Genomic DNA, 16,705 nt, shown 5'->3' on the forward strand with positions numbered 1-16,705 from the left:
GCTGTTATTCAAAATCAAAGGATGGGCAATAATTCAAAGTCGCATCTCAGAAGCATATACACTGATTTTATTCGTAATGTTTCAAATCTTAGTAACTTGAAAATTGTAAAAGCTAATAGAGCTCAGAACTATGTTGCACATGAGTGGTGCCACTCATGTGCGCAAAGTGGGTGTTGGTTTAGTCTGGTTAGATTCTTTTTCAGACACGATTGCTAAAGCTTTGGCTTTAGATTGTAACCAATCATCTGACATTATATGAATGGAGCTCGTTAGCACTTAAAAAACATTGGCCTCTCTTGGATCACTAGTGAAATAGGTTCTCTCTTCACATCAAGTGTTGGCTTGGTCAAGTAGGGTTTAGTACTTAACTTGTATTTCTTATAGCATTAGTTAGTATCAATGGCTTACCTCACTTGGATAGGGTTGGAATAATAACCTAGATTCTACTCAAGAGATGATGTAAATACATATGGATGGTCCTCTCCTTTCTCTGAGGTTTAGTAGAAATAGGTTTGGGTAAACAAGATTGGAATAGTCAAAGTTTGATAAAGAACTATTGTGAATGTCCTTGACATGAGTTCAAATATTGTAGTTGAAAATATACCATGTGGATCATGGTTGGAATATTGATTTAGTAAAAGGACATGAAAAAGATAAGTAAAAAATAGTTTCTTAATTATTTCTGTTCTTTGGTTTATAGTTGAAGAAACATTCATGTGATGTTGTAAGGAATACCATGTTGAGATCTTTTATAAGATTTGGTATTTGATCCTCACTTAAGGTGTTGTTATAGTAAAGCTAATCCCATTTGATCTAGCCCATAGATCAAATCATCTCTACCCAAAACAAGACTTTAGCAAAGATTACAGTGAAGTTTATAGCGCTTGACTTGATGATCTAATTCAATTCCACCAAGTCAAGTGAAACTTCAGTACCGTGACAAGTTTTATTTGAAAGCGCGAAAATTTCCTGAATTTTCTATGCATGAATGCAATGCACACATCTCTATTCTTTTTTTTGTAGACTCTAAACCTGGGATATTACAATTGCCTCGTACCATGCCATTCGCTCCAACGACACACATGATGAGCTCCAAAAAGATCTCATGGAAAAATAGTGGAATTGGCATGAACAATAATAATTGCATACTTGTTGTATTTGTTTGAAAACTGTATGTTATATTGTCTCAAAACTATGTTGTATTGTTGTATGTTGATCCGTAAACTTGTTGTATTTGGTGTGAACAATTTGATGTTTTTGTTGTATTTGTTGTGAATAATTTGTTATATTTGTATGGTATATTTTATTTGTGAATTTATGAAGCTTTTTTTGATCTTCTTTGATGCATATTTGTGTGTGATTGTTGTTTCCGCCGCGTTGCGCGCTGCATAATAGAGCGCCCGACGGAGATACATTTTTAGCGCCTGAGCACGCGCTGCGTAATAGATCATCCGGCGAGAGAAAATTCAGCGCAGCGTGCGGTAAAGGTTTATACTGCACCTTTTGAAGATGCTATAATGGAGAAGGTAGATATTTTACATCTCCCTTGTCCACGCTCTGGACTGGGCATCGCTGGTTACTGAGAGCAGCCGGGGCGTTTCTTCCCCAACCCGACGCGACCTAGCGAGCTCCACCGCCCCAAACGAATCGAGCGGCGGCACAGGTAAAATCCGTCGGCGTTCCCTCGCCCCGCCTCGCCCTCCCCCGCTCATTCCCGCCTCGTCCTCTCACTATCTGCCTCTGCAGGTCGGGCGAGCTCCACCACCGAGCAGGACCGGGGCGAGCTCCAGCTCTACCTTCCGGCGTCGAGCGCAGGTATGCGTGCACCCTTCCCGCCCCTCCGGCTGCCAAGGATCGCCGGCGTCCGCCCTCCCTCTCCCCTGTCCCCCATAACCCTGCCATGATTTCTGCATTCCCGTGTTGGTTGTTGCAATTGCGCATGGAGGAGCACCGGGAGGACGAGGCAGCGAGCTGCTTTCGGGATTCACGCAGGCGGCGATGGGCTGCTGCTGGACGGAGCTCCCTCGCCTCGCCGGAGCTGAGCGAGCTGCTGCTAGGGACCCGATTGTTTTTTTTTCTGTTTAGAGGGACCCGATTGCTTTTTATTTTGTATACAGGGATCCGGCTGTGTTTCATTTTTGTAGGAAGGGGTCGTTGTGCAAAATTTATACCTTCTTAGCTATTCTCACTACATACAACCCACCAAACAACAGATCCACTCAGCATGTCTCCGTTCGCCCGAGCTACCAAACACACGAAAAAATCTGAGTAGAACTAAGCTAGGGTCAGCTTGTATGAGTATAGATAGCTATTCTCTATTAACCTAGGCTACCAAACACACCCATAGAAAGACACCGAAAGAAAATAGATCAGCCATCTTGCTATATCCATTTAGCCTTCTATGCAGGTTTCCAGTAGAGTATACAAGATTGCATACAAAGAGATGAATTAATAAAAAATGTAAGATATGTACCGACCAATCAACCACATGCACCTAGCAGTTGAATGAGAAGAGTGGAGTTTTATTCATATCACATATGCTTGTGGTTATGTCATTATGTGATTGTTAGGAGGATCTTGTTGTTTTCAGAACTTGTCATTTAGGCTAGCTATCCTAAGAACTTATATGTTGTAATACTGCTTATGAGACTACAATGTGTTGTGAACCTTTTCACTCCATTTGCTTGCACGTATGAGAATATTATTGCTCCTATGAAGTGTCCTCCATATATGTATGATTGGTACCTAGATTACTACAATGTTGTGGCAGATGGGTACATTTTTTCACTCCATTTTCCATGTTTGTTTGAAGTTATAAGAAAATGTGACAAATTTATATAATATTTTCTTTGCCTTTTATTAATTGTTATACATATAGTAATTCAAATATATTCAAAAGTTACAAAAGAAACTGTTTTCAAAGATGTATCATGATCATACTCTCATACAAATGCACTACATCACTTTGACCATCCAATCAGGATTTGGCATTCAACTAGAATATCTATTGTAGGTAGGCTACCAAATATCTACACATCCAAATAGAAATATTAGCATTGATCTCAATGCAAATATCCCAGGATATTAATATTCGACCGAATGCAATGCCAAGCCTGCCAATACAAACATCCAAACGGAGCCAAACGGATAAGACAACCCAAGTAGTTGGTACTGCTTTGGCCCAGAAAATATCTCACTTAGTTCTGGATGGCCTATAAGGGATTTGAGGGACCAACAGGAATATTCTTACATTCTTACTTGATGGTGGCCCAGTTATGAATTATTAATCACTCCTGAGCATTCACTACTATTGCTAGGTAAAGATGTGTAACTTTTGGAAGCACCACTATTCATATGTCAATGTGCTTTCAAAGTGGATGTATATCTGATTGTCTTCCTTGGATTTTTTCTGTTTTTGCTCGTTTGCCTTCAGTGTGACTCATCATCGAAGTTGATATGTACCATATTAAGATGCAGGGAACTTACAAAAGGGTCAAGCTCTGAAGTTATATAACAAAGCATGGCTCCTCTGACTCCCAGACTTGTAGTGCCCATAGATGTGAAAAGGAAGCCTTGGGAGCAGAAGGTTCATCTCCATAACCGCTGGCATCCGGATATCCCACCTGTTGCTGATGTAACTGAAGGGGAATTATTCCGAGTTGAGATGGTGGATTGTACTGGAGGACGGGTTAGAGATGATGACTCCGCAGATGATATCAAGTTTCTGGACCTCACAATTGTAAGTTCACATTTTTCTTTATGCAAGAGATTTTGTTTGATGTTTTCTTTATTGTTGTATTGTCATTAAAGCAAGACTGGTGCCAAACTGAATATAGATTTTCCACAGGTTCATTATCTTAGTGGCCCCTTTAGAATAGTTGATGCTGAAGGGGTTCCAGCTTCACCCGGTGATCTTCTTGCGGTAGAGATCTGCAACCTCGGTCCGCTTCCTGGCGATGAGTGGGGTTATACTGGAATATTCGAAAGGGATAATGGAGGTGGATTCTTAACTGACCACTTTCCAAGTGCAAGAAAAGCCATTTGGTATTTTGAAGGAATTTATGCATACTCCCCTCAGATACCTGGTAAGAGTTCTTGCTATTGCTCTGAATGAAGCGTTACAACTTTAGATCATTCAATAGCTCCATTTCATGTATACCAGGCGTTCGGTTTCCGGGTTTAACTCATCCTGGTATAGTTGGAACTGCACCATCAGTCGAACTTCTTAATATATGGAACGAAAGGGAAAGGAAATTGACCGAGACAAGTCTCGAGTCTCTGAGCCTGTGTGAAGTTCTACACCAGAGGCCCCTTGCTATCTTACCAACCTCCGAAAGCTGCTTACTTGGAAATGTATGACCCACTACCTGATCAATGGTTTCACTTTAACTCCAAGGTTTAAATGAAACATTATTTGCAGTATTTATGAATTAGGTTATATTTCTTATGTGGCCCAGAATTCCAGTACAACAATTTTACACACATATGTAATCTATGAGATCTAAGGTATCTGAAAAACAGGGTTGATCCGCTGTCTTCTTTGTATTAATGAAACCAGCATGAGTTTTACAATGTGATGGATCTCATGCAGAGGGATTTATCTGCCGTAGACTGAAGTTTAAGGTGTATGCTAACACCCGCTGAAAAACTAAAAGATAACATTTTTTTTACTGATTAATGTTTTTGCCGGATAGTGAACAAGACATGTGCATCACACAGCTGCATAACGTTTAACTTTGTCGTCTGGGACCCAAATCATCTCCGCTTGACCCCCCATGGGATTGCGTATCCTTGCGTAGAATATCCATCCCTGCATCCGGTTCATCCGTGCAGTATGCTCCTCAAGCAGCACCACTGAAAACACACATCATTCTTTAGTTTCTGTAAACCCCATAAAACAGTGGAGCTACATGAGTCAATCACTATTAAACACCACACCAAGTTTGTAGTCACCACACAGTCAAACAAGTGGGGAATAGGAAACAACTGATGTCGTCCACCTGATCCCTTCTACTGACGCCTATCGTTAGCCACGCGCCAGAAGAAAATATTGATTTGTGAGATACGGTAAACTCCCATACTGCAGGAGTGTAGATTGGAAATATGCCAGCAAAATTATCACAACTGCATAGATAGACTGACCTGATCAACTGAACATACTCCAGAAGATGTAAATTTCCAGACAGGAAAAATAAGATTCACTGGCAGGCTCTGAACAACCTCAAGCCACATATTCATACTCTGTTTAGAATTTGTATTGTTAAAGAGCTATTGTTGACAATGCATACAACATGTGCAGATTGAAGAAGGGACTGCTGAATGGCAAAAGATTGCAACTGAAGCAGCAAGAACTATTCCTGGAAGAGAGAACGGGGGGAACTGTGACATTAAGAATCTAAGCAGGGGTTCCAAAGTTTATCTACCAGTATTTGTTGAAGGAGCAAATTTGAGTACTGGTGATATGCACTTTTCCCAAGGTGACGGTGAAGTCTCATTTTGTGGAGCAATAGAAATGAGTGGATTCCTTGAGCTAAAGTAATGGCCTTTGTTCTTCTCTAGACTTTTCAATACTTGTATTATATCTTTAAATGAGCCTGGTATCTCATAGTTGTCTACCAGACCTCTTGTTCCAGGGGTGGACCCAAATAACCAGTCACAACAAACCAGATCCATTAATGCAAGAGAACCTGACACCATGCGGATTTGCTTCTTGCACTGTGCTTGTAAAATTCCACTAATTCATTGTCGCGTTTTGTGTAGGTGTGAGATTATAAGAGGTGGGATGAAGGAATACTTGACTCCTGTTGGTCCGACAGCACTTCATGTGAATCCTATCTTTGAGATAGGTCCAGTGGAGCCACGCTTCTCAGAATGGTTAGTATTTGAGGGAATCAGTGTAGATGAATCTGGGAAACAGCATTTCCTTGATGCATCAGTTGCCTACAAGCGTGCAGTTCTGAATGCCATTGAATACCTGTCCAGATTTGGGTACTCTAAGGAGCAGGTAGGCTGTAAGGGTTATTAATTGTCATCTTGTAAGAGTCATTAAAAAGGAACGTTATCTGAAGTTCTTAACTTTGGGTTCTATTCAGGTCTATCTTTTGCTATCATGTTGTCCATGTGAGGGTAGGATATCCGGAATAGTAGACGCTCCTAATGCAGTGGCGACACTTGCCATCCCTACATCAATATTTGACCAGGTATACTGCAATCACTCAACAGAAAGTCTTTTGGGCACTTTAAATGATCCTCATCGTATCTGTTTGCTCCTTTTATCCGTTCTTAGTAAGCACATAATAACAAGGTTGTGATTTATGCCTTTTTTCTGATCTCGGATCAAATTTGAGCTTTCCTTGTTATATCTGTTTGGAGAAACCAACGAGTGGCACCCATTGACAATCAGTAGAGAGATGCTTGTAGGTCAATATCGATACTGAATGGTTTAACCAAAATCACTTCAAGTATTTGCCCAGTTACTCCTGAAAGTAACCAGTAATCCACTGGGCTGATGTAGTGGTATGTAGTATATATACGTGTATATAGACACTCATTACTTTCTCCATTTGCTTAAGTTATCTGAATAAGTCTGGTTGTACTTGTTGGTCATTTGGTTTATAAATTTATTCTTTTTAACTCAATCTCTTATAGCATCCAATTATTTTCTTTTTGGCGCAATCACTTGCAAATATTTCTCTCAACGGTTACAGTTATGGTCAAACTAGAGGTAGACCAACTTATAGTCTGTAAATATCACTTCTAGAAGTTTGCATGAACTCACAGAGTCACAAATATGGCGCCAAAATAATGCAGACATCTCGGATTTGCTGACTTTGTGATTAATCTTGGCGAGTTTCCAGTAATTTTCTAAGTAATCTGGCTGCCAGCATTATTCATATTAAAAAAAATGCAAAGTCCGCTCCTAATTATAATGGAAAATCATGGATCACGAGATTATCCTTCATTGGTAAGAATTTTAATATTATGATTATTTTTTGTTATAAAAGTGCATGACATTTCATCAATTGTTAATATAGGATATAAGGCCAAAACGTCTGGGGCATGGACCAATATTGAGGAGAACTCCGGATGTTCTGAGGTGCACCTAGAAATAGGATGGACACCTTCCTGCAACACAAGACCAAAGTGGAACAGGGGCACCATAGTGACTAACATCTAAAAATTAATCCATGATGGACATGTTTGCACTGTATAGTTATATAAATATAAATAATCATCTACGTACATGCAACCTCTAATGTGGACCAGATGACCAGTAGTTGCAGTATTTGACTTGTTGACACTTGATAATCTATGTATCAGAGAATCAACATATATGGATACAGTTATGCCATATAAATTTTCTGTGTTGGCTTGTTGCAAAGTTGTGTTAGGTGCCTCATGCAAGCATTTTGCTTGTTCTTACTATTTACTATCCGTGGGGCCAAAATTTTTGGGCTCATCTAGTAGGCCTATAGGAAAACGTGGAACACATAATCAACAGGGCCTATCCGTTGTGAACTTGTAATATGCAAAATGTCAAGTGTGTACGGGAGAGGTATCTTGTTCAGAATGTGGAAAATCACTGCACGATCACGATAGCTTGCTTTCTTTTGTTTTTTTTATATGCAAACTGTAGTTTTGAATCAACTTGCACATATCATTATCATTTCGTAATTTAGAGCAACTATTAAGGGGTTAGAACTTAGAAGGTATGTTGCAAGTTGGAAGTGAGATTTTAGCAGTACTATATAGTCATTCGATATTAAATTGATGGTGGCCGCCACTGTTTGTTTTAATCAATAGGAGTATGTTGCAATAATATACTAGTACCAAAGCGCAATTTAACATCTAGCTAAGCCTGCCATGCCATACCAGAATGGGTTACGGTGTCGCACTATATCAAGTCAATTATAGATAGGCATGCAATTATCGAGGATGCCTGATAAAAGAATGGGTCGGGGGGTATGAGGATGTTTTTAGCGATCTAGTAGAGATCAACATTGTCGCCCCCTGTGACAAAACCAGAAGAAAAAAACATGTGTACCGGTAGTTACGTCAACAAAAGTTAATAGCCGACAAGGCCGGTCTATCATGCGTTTGGATAAGAATGATGAATTTTCAACTTACCATTACATAGTACATACACATGCCACTTGATTCCACTTAAGAAATGACACCATAGATGCACATTGTAACTAGCATAATCTAATATTAACGAAGACCTGTTGGAAGTTGGGCGTGAGATTTTAGCAGTACTATATAGTCATTCAATACTAAGTCGATGGTGGCCGCCACAGTTTGTTTTAATCAATAGGAGTATGTTGCAATAATATAGTAGTACCAAAGTGCGGTTTAACATCTAGCTAAGCCTGCCATACCAGAATGGGTTACGGTGTCGCACTATATCAAGTCAATGATAGATAGCAGTGGCGTAGCTATGTACAAGTCAGGGGGGCCACCGCCCCCAGCTTTTTAAAAATTAGTGAAGAAAAAAATATATGGCTTATAGTAGAAATTTTTGAGCTTTTTGCCTCTCCGGATCATAGTTTTTTCTGGTTTGTCCCCCCAGATTTCCTGGCAAGCTCCGCCACTGATAGATAGGCATGTAATCATCGAGGATGCCTGCTAAAAGAATGGGTCGGGGGTATGAGGATGTTTTTTGTGATCCAGTAGCGATCAACATTGTCGTTCCGTGTGACAACCAGAGCAAAGAAAACATGTGTACCAGTAGTTACGTCAACAAAAGTTAGATAGCCAACCAGACCGATCTATCATGCATTCGGTTAAAAATGATGAATTCCCAACTTACCATTACATACACATGCCACTTGATTCCACTTAAGAACTGAGACCACAGATGCACATTGTAACTAGCATAATCTAATATCGACGAAATGAAAGCAGCTAGGTATTGTCACACGGAAATGGACAGAACACATTATTATAGTAGACTAGTAGATCACTAGCTAGCATAGCGGCATGTTTAAGCTAGCACAATGCCATATGAGATGGATGGGTTGATAGAGAGGAAGATGGAATCCAGTAGGGGGATTGGTTTCACTTCTTGTAAGGGCCGTACTTGGGGCAGGCCGGGCTGAAGTGCTTGGAGAGCACCCTGGAGTTGAGCAGCTCGATGATAGGCCCGAAGGAGACGCACCTGGGCGCCTTGTACTGGTTGATGGATGCGCCGCGGGAGATGGCGTAGTCCATGACCTCCTCAAAGGTGCCGCCGCGCACCACCCTGATCTCCAGCGGTCCGATGGCGTCCCCGCTGCGCCCCTGCCGGTACACGGAGTTGAGCGCCTCCTCCATCTCCAGGCAGCATTTCTCGAACACCGCCGCCTCCGGCCACAGCCCGTCGAGGCGGTCCTTGAGCATCAGCTCCCAGTACACCACGTAGTGGCCCGGGATGGTGGTCGCGTCCGCCTCGCTCGTGTACTCCACGATGGTCGCGCCGTACGGCTCCAGCAGCTTCGCCGCCCTCTCCACCGCCGCCTGCAGCTCCGCCTCGTCGGTCTTGTCGGAGTCGATGCTGAGGAGCACGTTCTTGCGGCGCACGAACCTGAACTCCGGCGCCGCGTTGTGGAAGCCGGCAACGTGGAGGATGTCGCCGACACGGTAGCGGCAGAGCCCCGCGTAGGTGGTGATCACCAGCTCGTACTCCTTGCCCACCTCGGCGTCGGCCAGGTCCACGAGCCGCGGTGGTGGGTCGTCCTTGGACAGCGGTGGTGCCTCTGGGTCGTGCGGCATCAGCTCGAAGTACCCCATGTTGGGCATGATGGTGTATGTCACCTCCGACGGGTCGCACATGGGGCGGAGGTTGAGCCCGAAGTAGCACTCGGAGGAGGCGTACATGGTGCACGCCATTGGGAGCCCCCCGCTGTAGAACTTGAGCGTCGGGATGTACTGCGCCATGGCCCCCGTGACGATCACGTCCAGGTACTTTGTGTTGGGCCACATCCTAGTGATGATCCCCTCCCAGTCGTCCTTGGCGCACTCGGCGGCCACGAATGCGGCCAGCTCAGGGTTCGGCTTGAGGACCTCGGCCACAGCGTCGCGGATGGACGGCTCGACAATCTTGGCGCTGAGGGTGCCGGTCTCGATGTCCCGGGCCAGCTCCTTCCAGTGGAGCTGCAGGAAGCGGATGGCGCGGAGCAGGCCAGAGGCGAAGACGGCGCCTACGCGGAGGACCTCAGTGCGGGCCAGGAGGCCGCACACCATCTGCGAGTACATGGACTGGAAGGAGTCGGTGCAGAGGATGGCGGCGGTGGGGCTGGTGTACACCAGGTACGGCTCGTAGGGGCGGTGCTTGAATTGGTCGCTCTTGTAGTAGCTCGTCAGCACCGGCCTCGCCGGGAGGCCGCCGGGCGTCTTCGTCTCCGACTTGATGAAGAGGAAGTAGAGACCCTTGCCCTTGTCCAGCCCTGGCACGTACCTGCATGCATGCCGAAGTTTCTGATTTAGTTTCACCCAATCAATCATGCATGCTCTCGATCCCCATTAGAACGAATTAAGTTATTTTAACCCCGCGCGCCACTAATCTACTTCACTGGTTGTTTTTTACATGATCATGGAGGCCCCACTAGTGAACTTTGATGCATAGCTAGTATTCCTCAATAAGGCTCTCTAGAAAGCTAAATTAGCCAAAATACTATAGTAATCATTAAGCCTGGGAGGTTCAATCATGCAAGCGTGCGTCATGGTAACTGATCGACGTTGCGCCGGGATGAATTAGATACTTATATCAAGTGAAGACGACTGATACGAGCAACTGAGCGTTTGACTAACGGATCGATATAGCAGTTGTTGTGCCATTGTTTTCGACATGGATATACAATGCTGGATTGGGACGGTGCACACGAAAGCAAGCTAATTTATATTAGCGCACGCAGTCAGCACTCTGCAGTAGTGTACTATATCTCTCTGTATCTGTGTACATAAAAATGCAGCAAGTTGGTTGGAGCTCGATCAGAGATATTGCATTTGTCGCCTTGTTTCCAAGGTTTGCACTCCAACGTCCCGGTTACGTACGTGTGCGATAGACTTTTTGGAGCTGCCAACAATCTTATTTTAGGAAGCTAGCTAGGGCCGTTAGAGATGTTTACAAATAGGGCTAGGGAGAGGAATCTTGGCGCCTAAAAAGTAGAGGATCGGCCAAGGCATCCATGGCGTCTAAGATACAAACACATTATTTTAGGCCTGGTGTGAATGATTAGTTAGCTAGCCACCTCAACCTTTGCGGTTGCCGGGTTTCGTAGCCAAACCCCCAGCTGAGCTGAGGCTACAAACGCATGACTCCCATCCCCGCCGCCCATCATTTCTTTCATTTTAATTAGCATGTGTAACTTAACATTTCATGATTGATTGTGAAGTCTAGAGACATATGTAGAAACACACAACCCCGGCCCAACAAGATTCAGGATTACATAAGATACACCCTTTTAACGCGCCAATCCAGCTTAATTTGGGACAAATATGAAAATATGGAAGTTTTTGGGGACAGGGACAAACGACTATTTTTCCTAAGTAGTCGTTGCCCCAACCTTCGGCGTATGCCACTCAATTGAAATGAACTAAAAAGGAATTGAGAAAGAAAACAAAAACAATTACTAGGAGTATGACTAAATGACAATATATAGAGTAATAGGGAGATGACAAATCACTCACAGGTTCATGACGGGTATGAGAAGGCTGTAGAGCATCTGCCTCCTGTCCAGCTCATCTTCCACGGTGGGCATTAGCTTCCTCTCCCCGGCTGACGTCCCCGAGCTGCATTAGTTAAGCAAAACGTCAATTTACCGGCCAGCTAGCTGACTTAAACAACCACTCGTTTCACTCGCAAGGATACAAAGAAAAAGGTTTGAATTGGAAGATAGCTAGCTAGAGCACGCAAAGGAGACCAGGGGCAGGAGGGGGGAGGGGGAAGAGAGGAGAATCATGTGTGGAGCTATGGACTGGCCTGGTCAAGAACTCGGTGATGGGGTGGGAGGAGATGATGTTGGAGCGGTCGCCGTTGGCGATGCGCTCGATCTCCGGGCGGAGGTCCTCGTAGGTGACGACGGGGACGCGGGCCTTGAAGGCGTCGCGGTCCGTGCGCCCCTCCATGCCGTGCCGGCGGAGGTACTCGGCGCCGTTGTTGCGCGCCAGGATGGTCGCCAGCACCTTCTCCTGCACGGCGTCGAAGCCCTTGGTCAGCTCCTCGATCAGCTCCAGCTTCTCGGCGTCGCGCTCGCACGCCGCCACTCCCAGCGCCGTCTTCACCCTCCCCGCCGCCGCCACCGCCACCGTTTCCGCCGTCGCCGGAGCCATGGCGCGCCAAACGACCAAGGAACCCGAGCTTAACGGCCTGTGTTGGGGCAAATGGATGGATCGGTGGGTGTTTCTTGCTGGGTTGTTCTTCTCTGGCTGCAACGAACGTTTGTTCTGAAAGTGTGTATGGCAGAGAGGTGAGGAGGCGGTTGGTTGCAGGGCGGGGTATATATAGCGCGCCGGAGCAAGGGAAGATAGCCATGCACGTTGGGAGGCAGGCGTGTCCCACGCCGTGCGTCAATGCCCGGACAAGGCGGGGCACGTGGGCCCGCGCGGTCGGCCACGTCGGACGGCGGCGGGCCCCTCGACGCGACTCCCAGCCGGCGCGCCCGGCAGCGCCATTGCCACTGACGACGCTCGCGTGGACGCCGCTGGAACGGCCCAAAAGTTGGCTTGGATCGTTCCCCGTGTCCATCGCCTTGCTCACCTGATCGAGCTTATTACTTTTGTCTTTTGGGATTACTTACCCGACCGGGAGGATTAAACTAACGGGACCTCAGCTGCGCGACAATGGGAGTAGAAAATGCGGTAGGGTTTTGCTGCCTGGGTAGGTGTCGACACCCCGTGGATCGATCGGATCACAGCGAATTGGGGCTGGCCCTGGCAGGATGACTGAAAGGAAGAAACGGGAGTTTTTGTGTTTGGGTCGAGCTAGCCAAGCCATCAGGAAATGCCATGGACGCTACGTCTTTACTTGTTTCCACGGGCATATTGACATTTTCCAGCATCTTATCTCTCGCGTTCGCATAATCATATGCGAGACATAGACAGAGGAAAAAGCACTTCTCAGAGTTCCTTCTCAGAGATTAATTACAGCAAGCTGTGGAAGTCTAAGGTGCAGCCAAAATGCAAGCTTTTCAAGTGGTTATGGCTTCGCCGGCGCATTCTCACGGATCTGCTTCAGCTACGGGGATCGACCATGGGGAATGTTGTACCCTTTGTGAGCGAGCAGGAACGAGAGACGGCTATCCATTTGATTATGGAATGCTTGTACTCTCGTGTGTTTTGGCACCGGCTGGTTCAGTCTTCAGTGGGCAGGTGTTCCCGCCTTTGAAATTCAGAGGCACCAATTCTCTAAGCCAGCTGAGTGGTGGCGGTTCATGACTGATCACCTCGCCAAGGAGGAGGAACGTCAGCGATGCCCAAACTATAGCTCTACTGAAGATTGCTGCACTAGTCAATTTAACCAAAATTCTAAACTGATGGCAAAAGACTAGACAGTGTATTTATATTCAACATTGAGTACTATACTACTCTCTCTGTAATAATTGGATGTTCTCTCTTTTTGGAAGTCAAGCATTTTTAAATTTGACCAAACTTTTATTTTACATAAAAATAGTAATATATGTGACACCAAATTACTATGGCAAAATAATTATAGAAATATTAATCTAGCGTCATTAATGTTGGTACTTTTTTCTAAATAATTAATCAAAGTTAATGAATATTGACTTAAGATATGTCCAAAGTATACTTATTTGAAGAAGGAGGGAGTATACTCTACCGTAGAGAACTAATTAGCCTTATTTTAAGCATGCCGTGGCTACATACTAAACATGTCAAATATAATGTTACTAAATCCTACCTGCAGCCATTAATAGCATACGTGTGGTTTAACGAATATTGCGTGCCCGGCTGGATGTAACCGCGCGCGGTAGCTATTTTCGTTGAGCCACTGTAATCTACAGTCTGCCAGAATTGATGAGCCCTGTCAAAAGACACGTTAAGAAACCCTTTCAAAACTCCTCTACATTTCCACCACAAAAAACATCCTTTATAAATTAACCAAATTTCGACGTAAAGTGTGTGTGCGTGTCCATTCCGTGCACGATTAGGGTTGAATAGGCAGGTACGTATCTCGGACACACTTAACGGCGTCGTTCGATCTCTGTGTGTGATTGGAAATGGCAAAACGTGTTCGATCAATCTCTATTTGTGATTGGAAATGACAAAACGTGTTCGGTCGTCGTCTAAGGGAATTGGGGCACTGCGTCGCCCTTGCGGGTTCAATAATATGCATATATATCCAAGTAATTGTCTTTGTTGGAGTATACGGCCGACGCATTATACTTCAATAGTCATTTTCAGATAAAAGGCATCATTGCCCTACTTTAGATATGAACTTGCTGGGGATGGGTAAAGCTTTTTATTTTTTCGAAATAGGTCTTTGGATCACCTAGCGAAGACTACGAGCACTGGAGCGAACTGAAGCACGCCGCGGCCCTCATCCCTCCATCACCGGAGCTGGGTAAAGCTTGTCGAACTAGACCTTATTATAGTTGGCGGACATGAAGCCATTGTGATAAGCCCTGAAGGACCAATGCAACGGAGCAGCAACCAACACCAAAGTCGAGGACCATAGATTGGAAGAGCCAAACATATAAACACACTGACGAACACGTAGACGGACCAAATCCTATAAGATCAGCCGGATACAAAATTCCATGCGTCCTCTGTCGTTACTAGGTGCACCACCAAAGCGAGGATATGACAGAAAAGACCTTATTCTTCCATCAGGATGTAGCCGCCGCGTGACCACCACGAAGAGAACACTGGAAACGGGAACCCTTCCGCCGGCGAGAGACCGAGGTCAACCACTGGCATGAGTATGCCATATCGGGTCCTAAGCATCATTACCCCTGGTGAAAAGCCCAGGAAGGAATAGATAAAAGCCCATGAAGAAGTCCGGGAGAATCCGAAGGAATCCTATTAGGAAAGCTAAGCCCATATCAAGTGAAACAACTTGTATTGTAACTCGACTTCGAGGTGAACTCTGAGACCCAGCCCGCTATATAAAGGGCTAGGAGGAGCCACCAAGGGGACATATCAAATTATGGCAAATACCCCTGTAACCCTAGTTCCACATATTGTAATCTCGGCGATTCGCCCTTCCTAGTAATATTCGTTGGTTGCCTAAGTTTGGCTGACCGGTCTTTTGATTAGCCGATGTCCTCCTTCCTGGAACCCAAGTCCATCATAATGGGCATTGACGAAGTTAACCCTCTGCCGGCCACACTTCCAAGGCCTAAAAGGCCATCAGAAGCGGGGCTAACGGCGGCTCTACTGGCGGAGGGCACAGAAACCGTAGCCTCCTCCTGAGACTTTTATTTTGGATGTTTTTTTGCGTGGCGGAAGGGTAAAGTTAACTAACAACACTTGCCACACTTAGCTGACAACAAACACTAAGTTACGCCATATTAGATGTTGGTGGAGAGGAGTTGTACGTGTCGCGATAAAGCTTCTGAAGCATCTCCATGACCACGTTCATGCCTTTTGCATCCTTACTTCTGAAAAGGTGCCACCACTGCTAAAGAAGCACAAGATTGATCACAGTCAACACGTTGCCTAGGTATTTTGGTTTCTATTGAAAATTTGTTACAAATATTCCACGGCTCCTACCTTTAGGCTACAAATAAAGGGCCAGAGAGGGTCAGATAAGCACAACGACGATGTGTTCGTGTCTCCCACATGCGGTGTTCACACCTAGGCATGGAGGCAGGCTAGAGGTGTGCAACTAGCGCGGGATTTTGGAGGTGGGAGCTTCGTGTGGGGGAGGTTGGGGATGACCTGGAAAGCGGACCCCCCACACACACAGAGGGGGGCGAGATAAGAGAGGGGCACACTTGTGCTGTTACATTGAGATTCGACGGCCCATGATGGTCGATCCTTTTCAAAAATAGAAAGTGGGCGAGTTTGGTTGCTCACAAGCCTGTTTCCCACATCTAGTGGGCCAAATACTGTGCATTTGGTTGCTGGGTGCGCATAGATTTCCTACATGGCACAAGTTTTAAAGCAGTTCAAAAGTTGACCTCGGAGGCACACTCTTGCTCATGTGTAGTGTGGTAGCTTCTACTTTGTGCAGCTCTTGCTGGTGATGTAGTTCTTCTTAACCGTTACAATGTTGTAGTTCTAAGTGATCCTAACACATGTATATACCCACGACGCCTTCACCCAGGCCCTACTTGATAACCAGGACTTGCCCTCCTTTGTTCCCGAGACTCGGGACAATTTAGTGCTGATGATCATGTATGTGTAGAGACCATGTCGGTGCAGGGCATGTGTTCTATTGTGGTGGACCAGGACGAGAAGCTTAATGATGCCATGCTTGCTAGGAGGAAGACGATCAAGGTAGGTAAAGCCCACATCACTGGGGACTTGAAGGGGTGAAGGACACTATCAAGCGGCCTCCATTCCTACCCACATTCGTTCTCAACATGAAGTGTGACATCATCAAGAGTAGCGTGAAGATATAAAAGGGATTCAAGGAGGTGCACTTGAACAATATTTCCAAAAAGGTGTTCCAGTACTATGGCTCAAAGGTTTCCTCACATGAGGCATTCCAGTACCATGGCTCATAGGTTTCCTCACATGAGGTGTACAACCACCTGCGTAAGTG

The 16,705-nt window shown here is 45.2% G+C and overlaps 2 protein-coding genes across 2 annotated transcripts; one reads left to right on the forward strand and one right to left on the reverse strand.

Moving 5' to 3' along the window:
* Positions 1-1,508: 1,508 nt before the first annotated feature.
* Positions 1,509-7,381, forward strand: LOC127343696 (uncharacterized). The gene is made up of 9 exons (XM_051369884.2): positions 1,509-1,663; positions 1,747-1,815; positions 3,472-3,739; positions 3,848-4,085; positions 4,163-4,353; positions 5,300-5,535; positions 5,761-6,004; positions 6,093-6,200; positions 7,035-7,381. Exons 3-9 carry the CDS (start codon positions 3,521-3,523, stop codon positions 7,104-7,106), a joined length of 1,308 nt encoding a protein of 435 aa, XP_051225844.1. The 5' UTR covers positions 1,509-1,663; positions 1,747-1,815; positions 3,472-3,520; the 3' UTR covers positions 7,107-7,381.
* Positions 7,382-8,778: 1,397 nt separating this feature from the next.
* Positions 8,779-12,436, reverse strand: LOC127343698 (probable indole-3-acetic acid-amido synthetase GH3.2). The gene is made up of 3 exons (XM_051369886.2): positions 11,960-12,436; positions 11,668-11,769; positions 8,779-10,435 (listed from the first exon to the last, which is right to left on the reverse strand). The coding sequence occupies exons 1-3, from the start codon at positions 12,307-12,309 to the stop codon at positions 9,058-9,060; spliced, it is 1,830 nt and encodes a 609-aa protein (XP_051225846.1). The 5' UTR covers positions 12,310-12,436; the 3' UTR covers positions 8,779-9,057.
* Between the last annotated feature and the right edge of the window lie 4,269 nt (positions 12,437-16,705).

This window comes from Lolium perenne, chromosome 3 (genome assembly GCF_019359855.2).
Source record: "Lolium perenne isolate Kyuss_39 chromosome 3, Kyuss_2.0, whole genome shotgun sequence".
Taxonomy (NCBI): Eukaryota; Viridiplantae; Streptophyta; class Magnoliopsida; order Poales; family Poaceae; genus Lolium; species Lolium perenne.